Below are 17,263 nucleotides of genomic sequence, written 5' to 3'. Positions count from 1 at the left end.
CTGGGAGTGGAGGACACTAAGCAGCTCCCATACGGTGCCCAGCGTCTTGCAGGACTGCGCCCTACGTCCCCCACTAAAAGACATGTCATCAAGACAATTGATGTCAGCAAATTTGCAGATGATACTAAACTGGGAGGAGTGGTAGATACGCTGGAGGGGAGGGATAGGATACAGAAGGACCTAGACAAATTGGAGGATTGGGCCAAAAGAAATCTGATGAGGTTCAATAAGGATAAGTGCAGGGTCCTGCACTTAGGATGGAAGAATCCAATGCACCGCTACAGACTAGGGGCCGAATGGCTAGGCAGCAGTTCTGCGGAAAAGGACCTAGGGGTGACAGTGGACGAGAAGCTGGATATGAGTCAGCAGTGTGCCCTTGTTGCCAAGAAGGCCAATGGCATTTTGGGATGTATAAGTAGGGGCATAGCGAGCAGATCGAGGGACGTGATCGTTCCCCTCTATTGGACATTGGTGAGGCCTCATCTGGAGTACTGTGTCCAGTTTTGGGCCCCACACTACAAGAAGGATGTGGATAAATTGGAGAGAGTCCAGCGAAGGGCAACAAAAGTGATTAAGGGTCTAGAACACATGACTTATGAGGAGAGGCTGAGGGAGCTGGGATTGTTTAGCCTGCAGAAGAGAAGAATGAGGGGGGATTTGATAGCTGCTTTCAACTACCTGAAAGGGGGTTCCAAAGAGGATGGCTCTAGACTGTTCTCAATGGTAGCAGATGACAGAACGAGGAGTAATGGTCTCAAGTTGCAGTGGGGGAGGTTTAGATTGGATATTAGGAAAAACTTTTTCACTAAGAGGGTGGTGAAACACTGGAATGCGTTACCTAGGGAGGTGGTAGAATCTCCTTCCTTAGAGGTTTTTAAGGTCAGGCTTGACAAAGCCCTGGCTGGGATGATTTAACTGGGAATTGGTCCTGCTTCGAGCAGGGGGTTGGACTAGATGACCTTCAGGGGTCCCTTCCAACCCTGATATTCTAAGATAGACAGACTTAAAAGGTTGTTAGTTGAGTTAACATTTCAGGAGTTCTGACCGGGTCCTGAAAAATCTCTGAAACAAAATCCCAGCTCCCTCGCTAGATGGAGTACTCACAAGGAGCGTAGAAAGGCAGGTGTGCATGCTGTCACAGGTTTGTCTCTGAGTGAGATGCTGCATGATTCCTTGCGCTGGCTCAGAAAGCAGAAATTACTGTTTCATAAATTCTTTCCTCTCTTCTCCATTCAAATTCCACTTTAAGTTGCTGTACTGCCCTGAAAGATCCCACCAGCCATTTAAAAGCTACCTCTCTATGCCTCCATTTCTCCATCTGTAAAATGGGGATAATGGTTCCTACCTCCTTTTTAAAGTGCTTAGCGATCTGATGTAAAGTGCTATATAAAAGCTGGATATTGTGGAATTTGGAATATGTGAAGAGGGTATTTGATTAGTTACAAAGGGGCTGTTAATCTAGTCAGTTTTCTACAGTTTAAATGTTTCGACGCTTTGTAATCATTTATCTCAGCAGTAGGAAAAATAACATTTCTGGCATGTGTAACTTTGAAGTGGTATGAACTGTTAGTGTTTTCTGAGTGGTTGGGAGTAAGCCTGCAGTGAGAAGCTTATAGCCTATATCGTTTAAACCACTGCAGTCCCCTATAAGTGCATCTTGGAGAGATTCAAACATGCTCCTTGTCTTCCTTTTAGAATTTGGGTCCTGCAGTCACACCCAGTGGTGTTGGAACAATTTTTATAGTGGGGGTGTTGAAAGCCATTGAACAAAACTGCAAACCCTGTATATGATGGAAACAACTTCAAGCCAGGGGGGTGCTGCCACACGCCTAGTTCCGGTGCCCCTGGTCCCACCATATCTATTTGCTGTGGTCTCATCAGATCCCACATGCTAGATAGGGTCAGGCCAATATAAATATGTGGACTGAAGACACAGGAGAAAACACTGAAGCTGCAGGAAATGTATGCTTTTAAATCATTATATGGCTTCTTTCCCTTCGCATCTGTAATGATGCAATCTCCCAACATAGCTGCAGATCTGAGTACCTGAATTCTCCTATAGTTTTGGTTAGATACAGTATTCTTGTTGTCCTATCCTATACTGCTATGTAAGGTAGTTCACAACAGCCGCTGCCTTCCACTCTAGCGGTGTCAACGTGGTTAGAATCCTAAATGTGTTATATGGTAATGGTGTGTACATTTAATAAAATTTCTAAAGCATGTTAAGATCCTCGTGAAGAAAGGTGCTACATGTGACGAGTTTGTCTTTCTGCTATGAAGAAGAGAATGTTTGACTCTGAATTATCTTCATACCACCTTCCTTTCAAATTAAATCCTGTAATAGGATTTAACTCTACATGCTATTAATTGATTGATTCCTTGAAGCCTTTACAATAGCAGCGGAATTCTTCCATTTGCCTAGAAATTACTGCACTGAAATTATAGCTAAAATTGTATCAGGGGATGCATTTATTCTCCATTTCCTTTTTGTTTTGTACCTGGAAGCCTTGCAGAAATACACGCATACAACTATATAGAATTTTCAGATTACCCAAACAATTATTTTTTGAATATCTTATGGTGCTGCAATTTTGTTTCCCTCTATCATATAATTTGTAATGCTCATGGCAGCTAATTCTCCCATGCTTAATAGGTCAAATAATTGGCCAGTGCTTGATCACAGGGTTTTTCTTTCAACAAGTATTTTGCCGTCTCAACTGATTTGTTTTGGCTTACGTTTTGCAATATAGTTAGTAATAGTGGTAACAGTCTGTAGTCGCTACGCTGCACTCTGTGTCCGGTGAAAATCTGACCTACGGGCATTGCTGCGTTTACTAATGTGTGTGCTAGTTAGAGCACCTCACATCAAATTTTTCAACTAGATTTAGTTGAGATGTCCAGCTAGTGACACCACAACCAAGAAAGAAGTGTTTAAATAGTGGTTCATTCCTATGGCTGGCCCTCGGTGTTTCCTTTTCTGGTCCCCTGCAAATGGATGAGCAAAAAAAAAGTCCAAGCAAAGAGCAAAATTAAAGCCTGTATTTGGTGAATGCACACAACCCAGATGTTGATTTGCATGTGCTGGAAATTGGCACCCAGGGCAACTGGCCTCCTCACCCATCCCTCGGTGTACGTTGCACTACAGCTTGGTCCAAAGTTTGACTGGTAAATCTGTTTCCATTAGATGTGTGATGTTTTAGCAGAATAGTTACACTGGTAAAAGCGCTAATAGGGATGCAGACACAGTGGCATAACTTATTCCCTTGCCCATACGAAATTTGCTATGCTGCTGTAAGCACCTTTGAACTGATATAACTGAGTCTGCACTACGGGACTCAATCTAGGCTGATATAGTGAAAGTGGCACAACTTTCTAATATAGACAATCCCTTAGAGTCTGATCCTGAACACCCTCAATGCCTATGGAATTCCAGGTTCCCTAATAACACGAACTATAAATGTGAAGAAAAAGTATCAACTACCCGGTGCTCAAAATGACTGATCGGTGAATGTTTTCAACCTGAAATTCTCTTTCGTGAACTTGGCTGTGTTATTTTAAGGCCCGGACAGGAATGTGTGTGAGGGGAGGGAGCGGACTGCGTACATACCCTTGTGGAAAGCTGAAAGCCACTTTGGCACCTCAATGTACGTTTTCTCTTGCATGATGTAGAACAGTGGTTCTCAACCAGGGGTATGTGTACCCTAGGGGGTACGCAGAGGTCTTCCAGGGGGTACATCAACTCATCTAGAGATTTGCCTAATTTTACAACAGGCTAGATAAAAAGCACTGGCAAAGTCGGTACAAACTAAAATTTTATACAGACAATGACTTGTTTAATGTCAATAGAACACTTATTCTAACAGATTTATTTTACAATTAAGGTAAAAATGAGGAAGTCAGCAATTTTTCAGTAATAGTGTGCTGTGACACTCTTGTATTTTTAGGTCTGATTTTGTAAGCCAGCAGTTAAGTGAGGTGAAACTTGGGTGTATGTAAGACCAAATCAGACTCCTGAAAGGGGTACAGTAGTCTGGAAAGGTTGAGAGCCATGAATCGAGTGGTACAAAGCAGCCTGGAATCTGGCCTAATATAGAATCATAGAATCATAGAATATAAGGGTTGGAAGGGACCCCAGAAGGTCATCTAGTCCAACCCCCTGCTCAAAGCAGGACCAATTCCCAGTTAAATCATCCAGTTAAATATGTCCAGCCTTACCCATTTTCTGCCAAGAGACAGATTCTGATTATGTTTACGCTGGTGTAAAGCCAGTGATAACTCCAGTGAAATCTATGGAATAACCCCGTTGTTAGACTCCTGAAGAGGAGATCACCATCTGACCCCAAGCAAGGAGGGTGAGCTCTATAATTAAGAGCAGAATTCAGTGTCTCCAAAGCTTTTGTTCATCAGATCATTCTGCTAGTTGGCATCTGATCGTGCTCCTAGGCATGGTAGAATGGAGATCAGGCATGTAGTTCAGAGAGGGGTTCTGTTTGTGTTGCACTTGCTTTCATTTTTTCCCCTTAACATCTACCTGGCCTGATCTGTTTTACTCAGCTTATCTCTGGGGGAGCATTTGTGCTGCATAAAGGAGTTTCCAAGCAGGATAAAACTTGTTGTCATAGACTCTTTCATCGGAACAGACCCAGTGCTGCTATCCAAAGGTACAGCTGCCAGTTACGTATTTGTCTTGGTGGAGCTCAGTAGATCTGTGTGTCCACTTCGCCATTTGAAAGGAAATGGAAAAGGGAGGAGGTAAAGAGGAACATAGGAAGGCTGTTTTAGACCACAGAGATGCAAAGGGGAGGTGGTTGTGTCCTAAGGGAACAGAGCCAAGTGGAATCAAATGCTATAATCCTTCCCAATATGAGGGAAATACCCCACACTTCCCAATAGTGTTGAGTATCTGGCCGCCTTCTTATATTCTATAGTAGGGCTGATGAGCTTGACCGAGTAGCCTGCAGGAGCTTTAGGGCACCTTGGTGTTTTGGGATCCCGCAGGAGGAGAAGGTGGAGAGGAATACACGTTATTAGAAAATGAGGTTGGTTTTAGATCTGTTCAGAGCTCTCGTGGCTGAGCACTGCTGGGTGTGCACAAAAGACCTGTGGAATTGAAGACGTGAGAGTCTCACAAGTGGCATGGTTTCTAGAGTACTAGCTTAATTTGTTTTATATTTTAACTAAAAACTTAGGCCCCACTTCTGCGTGTCAGTAGAGCCCTGCACCAGTGTGAAGCCCCATTGAAATCTGCTGCTGGTCTGCAAAGACTCAAGACTCTGCTGGCATAGAACAGATTAGAGGAAGGGGGTTGTAGGGCTTGCCCACATAGTGGGCATTTTGTGGATTAAATTGGGCATGCTGTTGTGGAATAACTATTTTTGAAATAAGTGCGTCCTCACAGATGATGTGGATTTTTTTTAGCTACTTTCCTCTGAATTCGTGCATTCGCCTCCCACTGACTTGAAGAAATAAGTGCTCTGCGTTCTGGGAAGGCATCCTGTGGTGCTTTGGTCCACTGCTAGGCTCTATGCATTTTGGGATTCTTCTCATGGCATGTTGTGGGACACCGTCCAGAAACCGCTGGCATTCTGGGTCTTGAGATAACAGTGGCAAAGTCCTATAATTCCTCTGCTCACATCCCATCATTCAGCTGTTTGGTGAGTCTGCACATGGAGTCAAAGAGCATGAAGGAGGCATAGCTGGGCACTGGGGGCCAGGCACTTGTTAATGCATAGAGGTGAATGCACATGGTGACTGAATGCACCCTGTATTCACACCCCACATGCTATTGTAATAATCTGCACAACAGATGCCTTGTAAGGTATCATTTGAGAACTAATTCTCAATAATAATTCACTGGACAATATCACAGTAAAATGTGTGTGGCATGATATGTAAAGTTATGAATTTTGCTGCCTGGCTCTCTCACGGAATCTCACGGAAGGTTGCTGATCTATTAGAGAGCATACTTGTTTTAAGTCATGCAATGTTCCGTTATAAAGTTGTTTGGCTCGCCCCACTCTGCCTGCCCAGTGTTCCTGCTGGGAAGCTGGGTCAGGGTGCGGGGGCTTGCCCCATTGCTTCAGCCTCTGCGCCCCAACCCCGCTTCCCTGCAGGAGGGCCAGGCAGGCGGAGCGGGACAAGCCCCCTGTGCCCTGACCCCGCTACACCCCTGCCTCAACCAAGCTTCACAATATCATTGGTGAGTACAGTATTAAATTGTTTAAAATTATTTAAAACTTAGTGTATATTTATATAATCTCCTTTATCTAGTGAAAAAAAATTCCCTGGAACCTAACCCTCCATTTACATTCATTCTTAGGGGGAAATTGAATTCGCTTAGCATCATTTCGCTGAAAGTAGCATTTTTCAGGAACATAACTGTAACGTTAAGTGAGAAGTTACAGTAGTTACAAAATACCCCCACTTTCTGTCACAGATGAAACCTTCACGTGCAGGTTCCGCAGTCAAAGCTGGCAAAAGGAAGGGGATGAAGAAAGGTCGTGTGCTTAAAGCACAGGACTAAGAGTCAGCAGCTATGTGGGTTCTGTTTTCAGCTCTGTTTTTGTCTCTCCCACAGATTCTCTGTTCTGCTTCGGGTAAGTCACATAGGCCAGAATGCACAAAAGGAGTTAGGTGCCCAAGGCCCCATTGTACCTGCCCAAGTCCTGGTTTCAGCATCTCTGTGACGCCCAAAACGTTCCGCCTAACCCTCGGAAGGAGAAGCTGGCGGTGCCACTGCCCCCCTTCTAACTTTCAGCTCCGTGGTCCACTCTGGTACGTACTCAAACAGTCACAGAGCCAGAGAGACGCTGCAGTTGGGTGGAGCAGTCAGCTGGGTGCTGGGAGACCCTGGCTCCAATCACTTTCCTTCTTTTTTCCTCACAGTGCAGCAGCTTCACTTGGATAGACCGAGGGAGCCCCCATCTGACTATCTCATATTCAGTGGTTACAGCACTCTGCTGAGAGACGTAGGAGACCTATGTTCAAATCCTTCCTCCCCCTGTGCCTGTGTGATGTGGGAATTGAACCTGGGTCTCCCCACATCCCAGGAGAGTGTGCTCACTATGGGGCTAAATGTTACCAGGTGGGTACAGCTAATGCCACCTCCAGCCGTTTTATACAGAGTGGGGCAGGCACCTAACTCATTCTGGTAAGAAACATAAGTTGCCTGACTCCAGAGGAGCAGTTCCCAAAGCTAGCTGCCTATCTCCGGTGGGGGCTGAAGGGCCATTTCTCCTCAGCATCACCCATTGGCCAGCGTAGGTGGCTCCCTGCTTCTCGCACTGGCTTTGGTGGATCACAATCTAAGGTGCCTATCTCCCTCTATTCCTTTGATAGATCCTCAGGTGCCTAACTCAGGCTTTGTGAATCACAGCGATTTTCAAGGGGCCCGAAAGTTTCTAGGTGCTCAGCATCACAATGCCTAACTCCTTTTGTGCAGCCAGATCATACCCTTTCTGGGTCTCCAGTTCCTCATCTCTCAAATGGGGATAAAACCTTTGTCTCTCTCTCCGGAGCCTGTGAGGATAAATCCATTTCTGCAGGTGGAGTACGCATTATACTATTGCCTGTATCGATTCTGTAAGATGCAGTGAGGGAATAGCTACAGGGTCAGCCCTGTAGATATGTAGAATACCTCCTTTCTGATGTACATGCAGACACAAAGGGAAACTGATAATTATGCAAATGTTAGTGAATATACTGTATTTCATTATCTCAAATTGTTCACAGCAAAAGTGGAATCCCTTCAGAGAATAGGTGAACTGATGGATGAATGTGAATTTCTTTAAATGTAAATGTGTCTGTTTCCAAAAGCGTCTCTGGTCACTTAGTTAAAAACAGGCTTTCACGGGGGAAATAATGTATTTCTTCTGTCTCCTCTGTGACTTGGCCACTGGTGCTATATACAGCCAGCCCTGTTAATAGGAAATATGAAAGGAACAGGTGTGTAGTAGAGGGAATATCAAGGACTTCAACATGCCCAACCCCACTGCAGATGAGAAAGAGAGCATACCTCAGCACATTAATCTGCATTCCAGTGAAGTCACCTGTTTGTTTTTCTTTTTTTTCTTCTTTTACTGTATTGCACTTCCTGCATCTAGAAGGACATTTACAGCATGCAAGCAAAGTCCTCACTGCAACTAATTTTCCTATTACCTGAAAAACACATGATTTATCAGTGCGTTGGTAAAGGGCTCAGTTACCTTTGAACCAGTTACTATTTTCTGGATTATACATTGCACTGATTTAATCTTCATAGTAAGTCTGTACGGGAGGGATAGCTCAGTGGTTTGAGCATTGGCCTGCTAAACCCAGGCTTGTGAGTTCAATCCTTGAGGGGGCCATTTAGGGATCTAGGGCAAAAATTGGGGACTGGTCCTGCTTTGAGCAGGGGGTTGGACTAGATGACCTCCTGAGGTCCCTTCCAACCCTGATAGTCTATGATTCTATGAGTCTATGAATAGCGACAGCAATACCCCCTGTCCAGTGAAAATCTAACTTTTGGGTCATTGTACGGCAGCACTTTCTGTTAATGCTAAGGTATTGGGTGTATGCTAGCTACAGTGCTCTTCACACACATTTTACAGCTGGATTTGGTTTAAATGGTCTCCTTCCGACTTCACACGACTTAGCACCTTGCAGGATCAGATGGTACAAAAAAACCCTTCCCCTACAAGGTGAGGCACCGGCGTCCGCGCGGGATGAGCCAGGCCGCCCCCCGCCCGCCCGCTCGCTCGCTCGCTCGCTCATCGCGGCAGGGTAACCCACAGGAGCGCGGCCGCGCCGCCCGCCGCCTCCGACCGGGACCCGAAGCGAGCTGGAAGCGGGGCCTGCCCGCCAAGGGCCCCGGCCGGGCCCCGCGTGCCCGTGAGCGGCGGGGGCGGCGGCGCCCGCCCCGCCCGGCCCCGCCCCCCGTTGGGTCGCCTGGCGGCCGGCGCCGGGGGCTGTGTCAGAGCCTGCGGTTGCGGCGCTGAGGCAGCATCGTCGTGAGTCCGCTCCGCCGCCGCCTTCGCCCCGCGACTCTTCCCGCCGCCGCCGCCATGGTCTCGGGCCCGCGCTGCCCGCCGGGCCTCTGGGGGCTCCTGGCGCTGCTGCTGCTGCCGCTGCCCGGGGCTCGCGGTGAGTGTGGGCGGGGGGGCCCAGGCGGCCCCTGCCCGGGCACAGAGTCCTCCCGGTCTCTCCCCCCCTCCATCGGTGCACGGCGCCCCCGGGCCTCCCCGTCCGGCCCCTCAGCCCGGGCTGCGTCGAGCTCGGCCCGCGGGGGGAGGAGGGGGCGAGGGGGCCCGAGCCGCGCGGCAGCGACAGGTGCCCGCTGCCCCAGCCCGGCCCCTGGGGCGAGCCCCGCACCTCTGCGAGCCTCGAGCCCCCGCGAGCGCTTCTGCCTGGGGGCTAAACTCTGTCCCGCTGGTGGGAGTGTTAAGGCCCGGGGGCGGCGGCTGGGGGTGTCTCCTGTCGGTGGTTGGAGGCGGGCGTGGGGTGGGGGGGAGAAAAAGCCCCTTCGAAGAGCGGGTAAAGGTGCTGGAGCTGGCCAGCTTCAGTAAAACGAAGTGTGGGGCATAAGACTCCTAAAGACTGTCAAATGAGCAAGTTCCCCTGTTATAGCCTTAGCTTTGTGACTGTACAGACAGAGATATAAAAACTTTGTTAAAGCTAATGTTAAAATGATGTAATACACAGGGTAAGACAAGTGTGTCTGTATATCTGGGTATAATGCTTAAATTATCCAAAAGTACAAAATTTGGTTTGAAAGTCATAAGGTACATATAGTAGATAATCTGCAGTGTCCCAAATTAAGGTTCACGTATTCACATCCAGTTATTTGGGTACATCACTCCTAAAAGGTTATAGGAAGAGGAGCTTGTGGAAAGCAAATATAGTAATGAGTGAAGATTGTCCCTCAGTCATTGAGAATTTAGGGTCAGTTGCCACTTAGAAAATACAATACAGTACATCAGGAAGCTTTTCAGTTACTTTCCCCACTTTGCTTCTCATTAGCACCTGTCCATGCATCACATGACAAATATGAAAGTTACCTGTCTCAGAGATGGCTTTCCGCCAGCTGTTCTCACTTGTTCTAATGCCAGACATGTTTCGTGTATTCTTCTGTAGATTGCTATCCTTTGCCTTCTCCTTTGCCTTCTACGTCACTTTCTTTCATGTCACTATGTATGGTTGCAACCCTTTCTCTAAAACCTGTGGGTGGAGCAATGTCTTGTTTTGCACAATATACTTACCCTACGTTACTGCACATATTCAGGGTGATGTATACATGGTAAATTTTAATGTACTGCAGTTCTGTATGAAGCCCATTCAGTAAACTAGCTTCAAGGCTCTAAAGAAAACAAGTACCTCCAAATTGTCCCCAATAAAATCATTTGTGGCTTCTCAAAAACTAATATTCTGTTACAACAGACTACTGAATATCTTTCATAGTTAACTTTTTCCCTTCCTTGCCTGTCTCTCTTGCTAGGCACTTGTGATTCTCCTCCAAGGTTGCATTTTGCTGAGCTGCCTGGGGTCGTGAACAATTCCTATCCTGTTGGGACCAAACTGAAATACTCCTGTCGCCCAGGATACATTTTGAGCCCTGGAAAGTCTCGTTTTGTTACATGTCTTGAAAATTCAAAATGGTCAGTAGAAGCTGAGTTTTGTGAAGGTGAGTATCTTTGTTGCTTTTCCATTTCAGTTGATGTGCAAGCCATCTTGACACAGTTAGGAATCTCTCTTCTGTTGGATATCTCTCTTCTATTGGCATATGAAAAGAAGGCAACTCCCATCTTTTCCTGTGCTGTGTATTTATACCTCTCTACTGTATTTTCCACTCCATGCAGCTGATACAGTCAGTTTTAGCCCACGAAGGTTTATGCCCAAGTTAATTTGTTGGTCTCTAAGGTGCCACAAGGACTTCGAGTTGTTTTTGCTGATACAGATTAACACAGCTACTGCTCTGAAACCTGCTACAAATAAGTAAAACACTTTGGTGTGCTAAGTGTCTGTCCTTTTTGAAACATTGTAGTTGCTGTATCCCTGATAACGAAATATCCTGAATTTACTGTACTAAAAGTAAACCCAGTATTGAATAATGTCTCATAGAATATCAGAGTTGGAAGGGACCTGTGTTACAAACTTGGTCAAAATAGTAATTCATAACAAAACTTCGAGAATACTCCTCTTGGCTTCATTGCTAAGAGTACGATAAGATTTTTCAATGTTTTCTCCTCTCAAGACTATAGATGCTATATTCCATGTAACTAGTAAGGATATCTACAGTTGGATGCTGATAAAACAACTCTGCCTTCTTGTGCATATGTTTTAAATTACGACTCAATTTGTCGTATTGAATACTGATGGGACTTCCTTGATTAGCCTCAGACTCACCTACTCTGGCTTGCTGGCTTGAGAAAATACTTTATTTATAGGCCCTGATTCAGCAAAACACTTAGTGCGTTCTTAAGTCCCACTGACTTCAGCGGGCCTTGTTTTACTGAATCGATCAGGCCTTAGTAAAGAGGTCACAATTTTTACATACCTTGTCTGCACTGAGAGATCTTTCCCAGTGCAGTCATAAAAAGTGCCAGCGTTATCTTTGCATGGATACAGTATATCTACATTGAACTCCCTATAGATATGGTGACTTTTTGACACAGTTCATTCTTCGTGGGAATAAGTCTACTGCGGGAGAAAGCATCACAAATATCTCTTGTAGGGGCAAAGAAAAGCTCTTCCACTGAGCTTGACTGAGGAACATGCATTTTTTAGCTGTCTAAAATCAAGATTCACATATCAAGAAAACGACTAACAAATATTTACAAAACGCAAAACAAACCTGTGGAACGTGCTGCCTCTGGTAATTTGTTCCGATGGTTAGTCACCCTCATATTAAACACTTCCACCTTATTTCCATTTTGAATTTGTCTGGCTCGCCTTTTTCCAGTCATCCGGGACCTCCCCTGATTGCCATGAGTTTTCAAAGATAACGGCCAGTGGCTCTGCAATCACATCTATTAATACATCAAGGATTGTATTAGCCCTTTTTTCCATAGGATTGCAGTGGGAGCTTATGTTCAGTTGATTGTCTGCTGTGATCTCAATCCTTTTCAGACTTGCTCCTTCCCAGAATATAGTTTCCCCGTTCTCTAGGAACAGCCTGCATTTCTTGTGCCTGGATGTATAATTTTGCGTTATACGGTACTAGAATGAATTTTGTTTGACCGGACATAGGGAGTCCAGATTGCTTTGTAGGACTCCCCCAGTCTGTGTCACCTGCAGATTGTATCAGGAGTGATTTTTGTTACCTTCCAGACAAATGATTTAAAATGTTGAATAGCATCAGGTCTAGGACCGATCCCTGCAGAATCCTACTAGAAATAGGTTTGTTTGATAATGATTCCCATTCATGACTGCTCCTAGAAATGTCAGTTAGTCAGTTCTTGTCTGCAGTGGTGTTGCAGCCATGTCAATCCCAAGATATTAGCGAGACAAAGTGGGTGAGATAATATCATTTATTGGACCAACTTCCGTTGGTGAGAGAGACGAGCTTACACACCATTCTTCTTGGTGTCAGAAATGTATTCCAAACCTGAAGACTAGCTCTGTGTAGGGTCGAAAGCTTCTCACCCACAGAAGTTGGTTCAATAAAAGATATTGCCTCACCTTCTTAGCCAATTCTTAGTCCATTTAAGTTGTGCTCTATTGATACAGAAGTGTTAATTTTTTATTTAGAATGTTGTGTGGTACTAAGTCAAACAGCTTACAAAAGTCTAGGCATATTACATCAGTTACGTTGATCAAACATCTTTGTAACTTCAAAGAACGACAGAGGTTTATCAGAGAAACCTGATTTTCCATAAAACCATATTGGTTGGTATTAATTATATTCCTGTTCTTAATTCCTTATGAATTGGGAAAATTTTCCCTCCACTGCACAAGTGGTCAGAACAGATTTGCCCTTGGAATTGATGAATCCCACAATACCTTTAAATTATTATGCCTGTGAGTGAGATCATGTTAACTAGTCTACAGTTACTGAGGTCATTCTGGTTGCCCTTTTTGAATACTGGCACAAGATCAGCGCTCTTCCATTCTTCTTGAATTTCCAGTTCCTCTAACTTCTTATAAATCTTAATCAGTGGGTCAGAGATCTCCTTGGCCAACTTTTCAGGACACTTGGGTGCAAGTTATCCCAAGATTTTGATTTAACAATGTTTATCCCTAGCAGATGTAGTTTAACTTCCTCCTTAATTACTAATAGACATGGAAGTACTTCATCAAACTCTTGTGATGAGACTACGTTGTCGTGCTTCTTTCCAAATACAAAAGGGAAATATTTCCTGAACACTCCTGCCTTTCTTGTATCATAATTGTTTTACCCATCTCCATTTAGTAACAGGTTTGTATCTTTACTACGCGTGGTATACTCACTGTATCATCCAGACTAATGAGAATCTGTCACCGCTGTCCTCTAACCTGGGGGTGCCCTTTACAAAGCTTTGGTGCTGTAGCCTCCAGTCTGGACTGCTCACAAACAGCCTCCGGTGTGCAAGTCACTCCCAGCTAGGTCTCGGCCAGCCACACCTTTGCTCTTGCAGTATAAGCAAAGCTGGTGAGGTGACCCCAACAAATTCCTAGTATTTCCCCGCCCTGCCCCCCCTTTCCAGAAATGTATGTCTTGTATTGCCCAGCCCTCTCCCGGACAATACAAATTCATCTCGAGTCTCTCCTTCTTTCTTGTTACCCAAATAGAGTTTCACAGACACTTCAATTTAAACACACTGGATTAGATCAAACAAGTTTATTAACTACAAAGATTTTAAGGGACTGCAGGTAATGAGGCATGAGTCGGAAAGGTGACAAGAGAGGTCAAGATAAAGCACAAGTGGTGCTCAAGTTAAAAAACGCTGTTAAATTCGAAATGAAGTTTTTCTTACCATATGCTCTCAGCAGTCTTGCTGACCAAACTTCTTAAGTGAGGACCCCTTCTTCAGCTTAGTTGGTGCTTCCTTTGTCTCTTCTAGTGCAGTGAGTGGATGGATGGAGTGAGAGGGAGGAGGGGGTGCCTGGGAGTTTTTGTTGCTCCTTTTTTATAGTGTCAGTCCCACCCCGGGAAAACATTCCCAGCTGACAAAAAGTCTATCGGGAAAAGATTTTCCCTGCTGCTTTTCCTCTCTTTTTTGGAGGTTTTTTTCTTCCTGCTTGATGACTGCTTGTTGCGTAAATGCAAATTAAGCAGAGCACACATTCCTTTGAGACAGTCCTGTTTGCCAGCTTGTGCTGTAGGTTTGCAATATGAGTTAACATTCTACAGGGAAATCTTCTAACTTCAGAGACAATGTTACCATGCATTTTATCAGGGCAGTATTGACCAGTAAACAGTATTTGCTGTGTTAGAGCGTGCAAGTTAGAATATCCCCTTTTTCCTATTAAGGTAATCTGAGGTAACACTAATATTCGTCTTGTTCTCTTCTAGGAAGACGATGTAAACCACTCGAACTCGAAAATGGCAGGGGTGATATAACGGATCTCCGGTTTGGTGCAAGAGCAAACTTCTCCTGTGATGAAGGGTGAGTGGCAAATTGCTTCTTTGGACTAATTAATAGAACCTAGACTGGTGTAAAACTGCTGTTGAAGTCTGGCAAAATGAGACAAGAAAGCCTGCTTAACTTGAAGAACATAAGTGAGGGGTGTGCTATAAATCTGTATCCATGGGCTGGGGCCCTTGCTAAGAATTACACCTGCGATTCCTTCAACTCCTTTGAAAAGATAGCCACCGAGCTACGGTTGTCATTCAGTGGGAGATGGGCATCTAACTCGCTCAGGTGCTTTTGAAGATGGCAGCCTAGAGCCCTCAGGAGATCCTCCAGCAGGGGTTGGGTTATGATATTGAGAGTCCCACCTCAGGGGTCATGTGGCACTTACTGACCCGTGCCATCTCTCCCTTGTTACAGGGGTTTCTGTGAGGGTGCTGGGAGCTAGTGGCAGAATATTGCCCATAAAATGCTGCACCAGGTAGAGGCAGACCTCTTCCTGCTCTACAATAGCGAATATTTGTCTGTCCCTCCCTTAGAGATGTCGGTATTCCCCAGGATAGCATCAAGTGCAGTTGTTGCTTTTGTCCATATGGGTTATGTTGCCAGGCCTTGGGGAATGAAAAATAGCTTGTGACTTCCTTGCGCTGAGCAGGTGTGCTTTGGATTTTTGAGGTCTCAGAGTTGAAGGCCAGAAGGGACCACCCGATTCTCCAGTCTGACCTCCAGTATATCACAGGCCACTAACACTTCCCAGAGACCCACATACTAAACTCAACCAAAATGTAGTCTAAAATACTGCAGCCCACAGGAGCTCAGGTTGTCTTTGGGTGTAATTCTATTTTACAAACTAGCAGCTGCTTGGGCCCATCTGTGCGCGCGCGTGCTCTCTCACTGTTCCCTCCCTTCACAGGAGATTGATTTCTTCAAGTTCTTTCACTTCAATTTAATCGAATGCTAAGTGTGTTCTGTAGTGAAGACCAAGTGTAAGCTTTGTCAGTATGTTGCAACTTTGTGTGCTGGGTTTAGCTGGACTTTCAGCTCAATGGACTTGGAAATGCAGGGCTTTTGGCTAAGCCCTCAAGGGTTAACACATTGTTATTAATGTAGCCTCACACTCTACAAGGCAGTACAAATGGAGGGAGGAGACACAGCATGGCAGAGAGAGACAATCTCTCACACACACACGCACGCACGCACGTGAGAGAGAGACACGTGTGAATTGCCCCTTTAAGTACGCTGACCCCAGTTTAAGTACATTGCCTTTTTAAGTAGATCAGCAAGTTGACAGCATTTGATGGCAGCAAGCTCCCCCTGTCCTGAGCCCTGTCGTGTTCTCCCCCACCTCTCTGAGGAGAAGGGGTACAGCGGGAGGAGGACACCCTGACATTAGCACCCTTCTTCCCCCTCCACCCCCGCACAGCAAGCAGGAGGCTCCCGGGAGCAACTCCAAGGCAGAGGACAGGAGCAGCACAGGGCAGTGGGGGGAGGGACAGCTGAACTGCCCGACAATTGATAGCGTGCTGGGCGGCTGCCACACAGGGAACTTAGGGGAGCTGATGGGGCGGGGCGGCTGCCGGTCCACCCTGGTTCGAAGCCCCCACCAGCTAGCTCCAACGGGCTGCTCTTTCTGCAAGCAGTGGACAAAGCAGGCGGCTGGCAAACAACCTTCTAAGGGAGCGTTGCGCAACTTTAAACAAGCATGTTCCCTAATTGATCAGCAACGAAACAATGTGAACTGGGACGATGTTAAGTGAGGCGTTACTGTAGCTGTACCGACGTAGATGTGTACTGTAGACCTGGCCTTCGTGTTCCTTGGTCCTGTGGTGTTAGATGTATCCCTTTTTCAGTGGTTTGTCTCCACCTACTGGCAGAAAGAAACCCTGCTCCATCTTTCTGGACGGGGAACTAGTTCTTTGCTTCCATGAGTCACAAACTTGAACCTTTTTTCTTTAGGTACAGATTAATTGGACCGACTTCTGCCCAGTGTGTGATTGTGGGAAATGGAGTTGATTGGGATACGGAGGTTCCACTTTGCCAAGGTAAAGCAATTTAATGGTTTTAAGAACAGTTCACGTCTGGAGATGATGCAGCATAGCTGGCGCTTCAGAGGAGTCTCTGTTCTTCCTTTGGCATTTAATCCAATTGACAGTTTTGTTGTGGGGAGGAATGAAATCGTACTGTGCTTCACCATGGTGTTTAGATGACTCCTACAGAATCTTTTTTTTTTTTTTTGGTACCTTTTAGATTATTCACCTGGCACTGTTTTAATATGCACAATCCAACAGGCCTCATGGCTCCTCTTCACTATTGTATCTGTGTAATCCTCCTGTTCACTATATAAAAGGCATGATAATGACTTCAAGAAGTTTTGACGCTTCCCAAATGTGACTATCCACTTAAAATCTAAGGCTCTTTTGGAGTGAATCACAATTAATTTGCCTCTACCTTAATTTGATCTCTTGAATGCTTTCTGGGCTTGGTCTATCAATGATGCTGCTGATGTCCAGTCTAGAATCAGCTGCTGCTAAAAGAACTGTTCTAGCTTAGTTTTCTTCTGGTGGAACAATACTACATCTCGAGATGCCAGGCAAGAGGCTCTGGCTCCTTGAGGCTAATGTTGGGAAGGAGCGCGCTCTGCTAAGGTCATCTTCCAGAGCTGGTGTTTTATGGAGCATCCTCCTTGAGCAATGGACATACTGGGTTGGGTCCAGCCTAAAAGCAGAAAAACCTTCAGA

The 17,263-nt window shown here is 45.6% G+C and overlaps 1 protein-coding gene across 1 annotated transcript in view; it reads left to right on the top strand.

The window, feature by feature from the left end:
* The first annotated feature begins 8,977 nt into the window (after positions 1 to 8,977).
* Positions 8,978 to 17,263, top strand: part of LOC142069756 (complement component receptor 1-like protein) — a 30,439-nt gene continuing 22,153 nt past the window's right edge. Inside the window, exons 1-4 of the mRNA XM_075122036.1 lie at positions 8,978 to 9,120; positions 10,472 to 10,657; positions 14,468 to 14,561; positions 16,482 to 16,567. Coding sequence (XP_074978137.1) covers positions 9,042 to 9,120; positions 10,472 to 10,657; positions 14,468 to 14,561; positions 16,482 to 16,567 — 445 coding nt within the window. The 5' untranslated portion in view covers positions 8,978 to 9,041. The remainder of the gene's footprint in view (positions 9,121 to 10,471; positions 10,658 to 14,467; positions 14,562 to 16,481; positions 16,568 to 17,263) is intronic.

This window comes from Caretta caretta, chromosome 21, assembly GCF_965140235.1.
Source record: "Caretta caretta isolate rCarCar2 chromosome 21, rCarCar1.hap1, whole genome shotgun sequence".
NCBI classification, from domain to species: domain Eukaryota; kingdom Metazoa; phylum Chordata; order Testudines; family Cheloniidae; genus Caretta; species Caretta caretta.
Note: the sequence above shows the minus strand (reverse complement) of the source record. Positions and strands in the feature narration are given on the sequence as shown.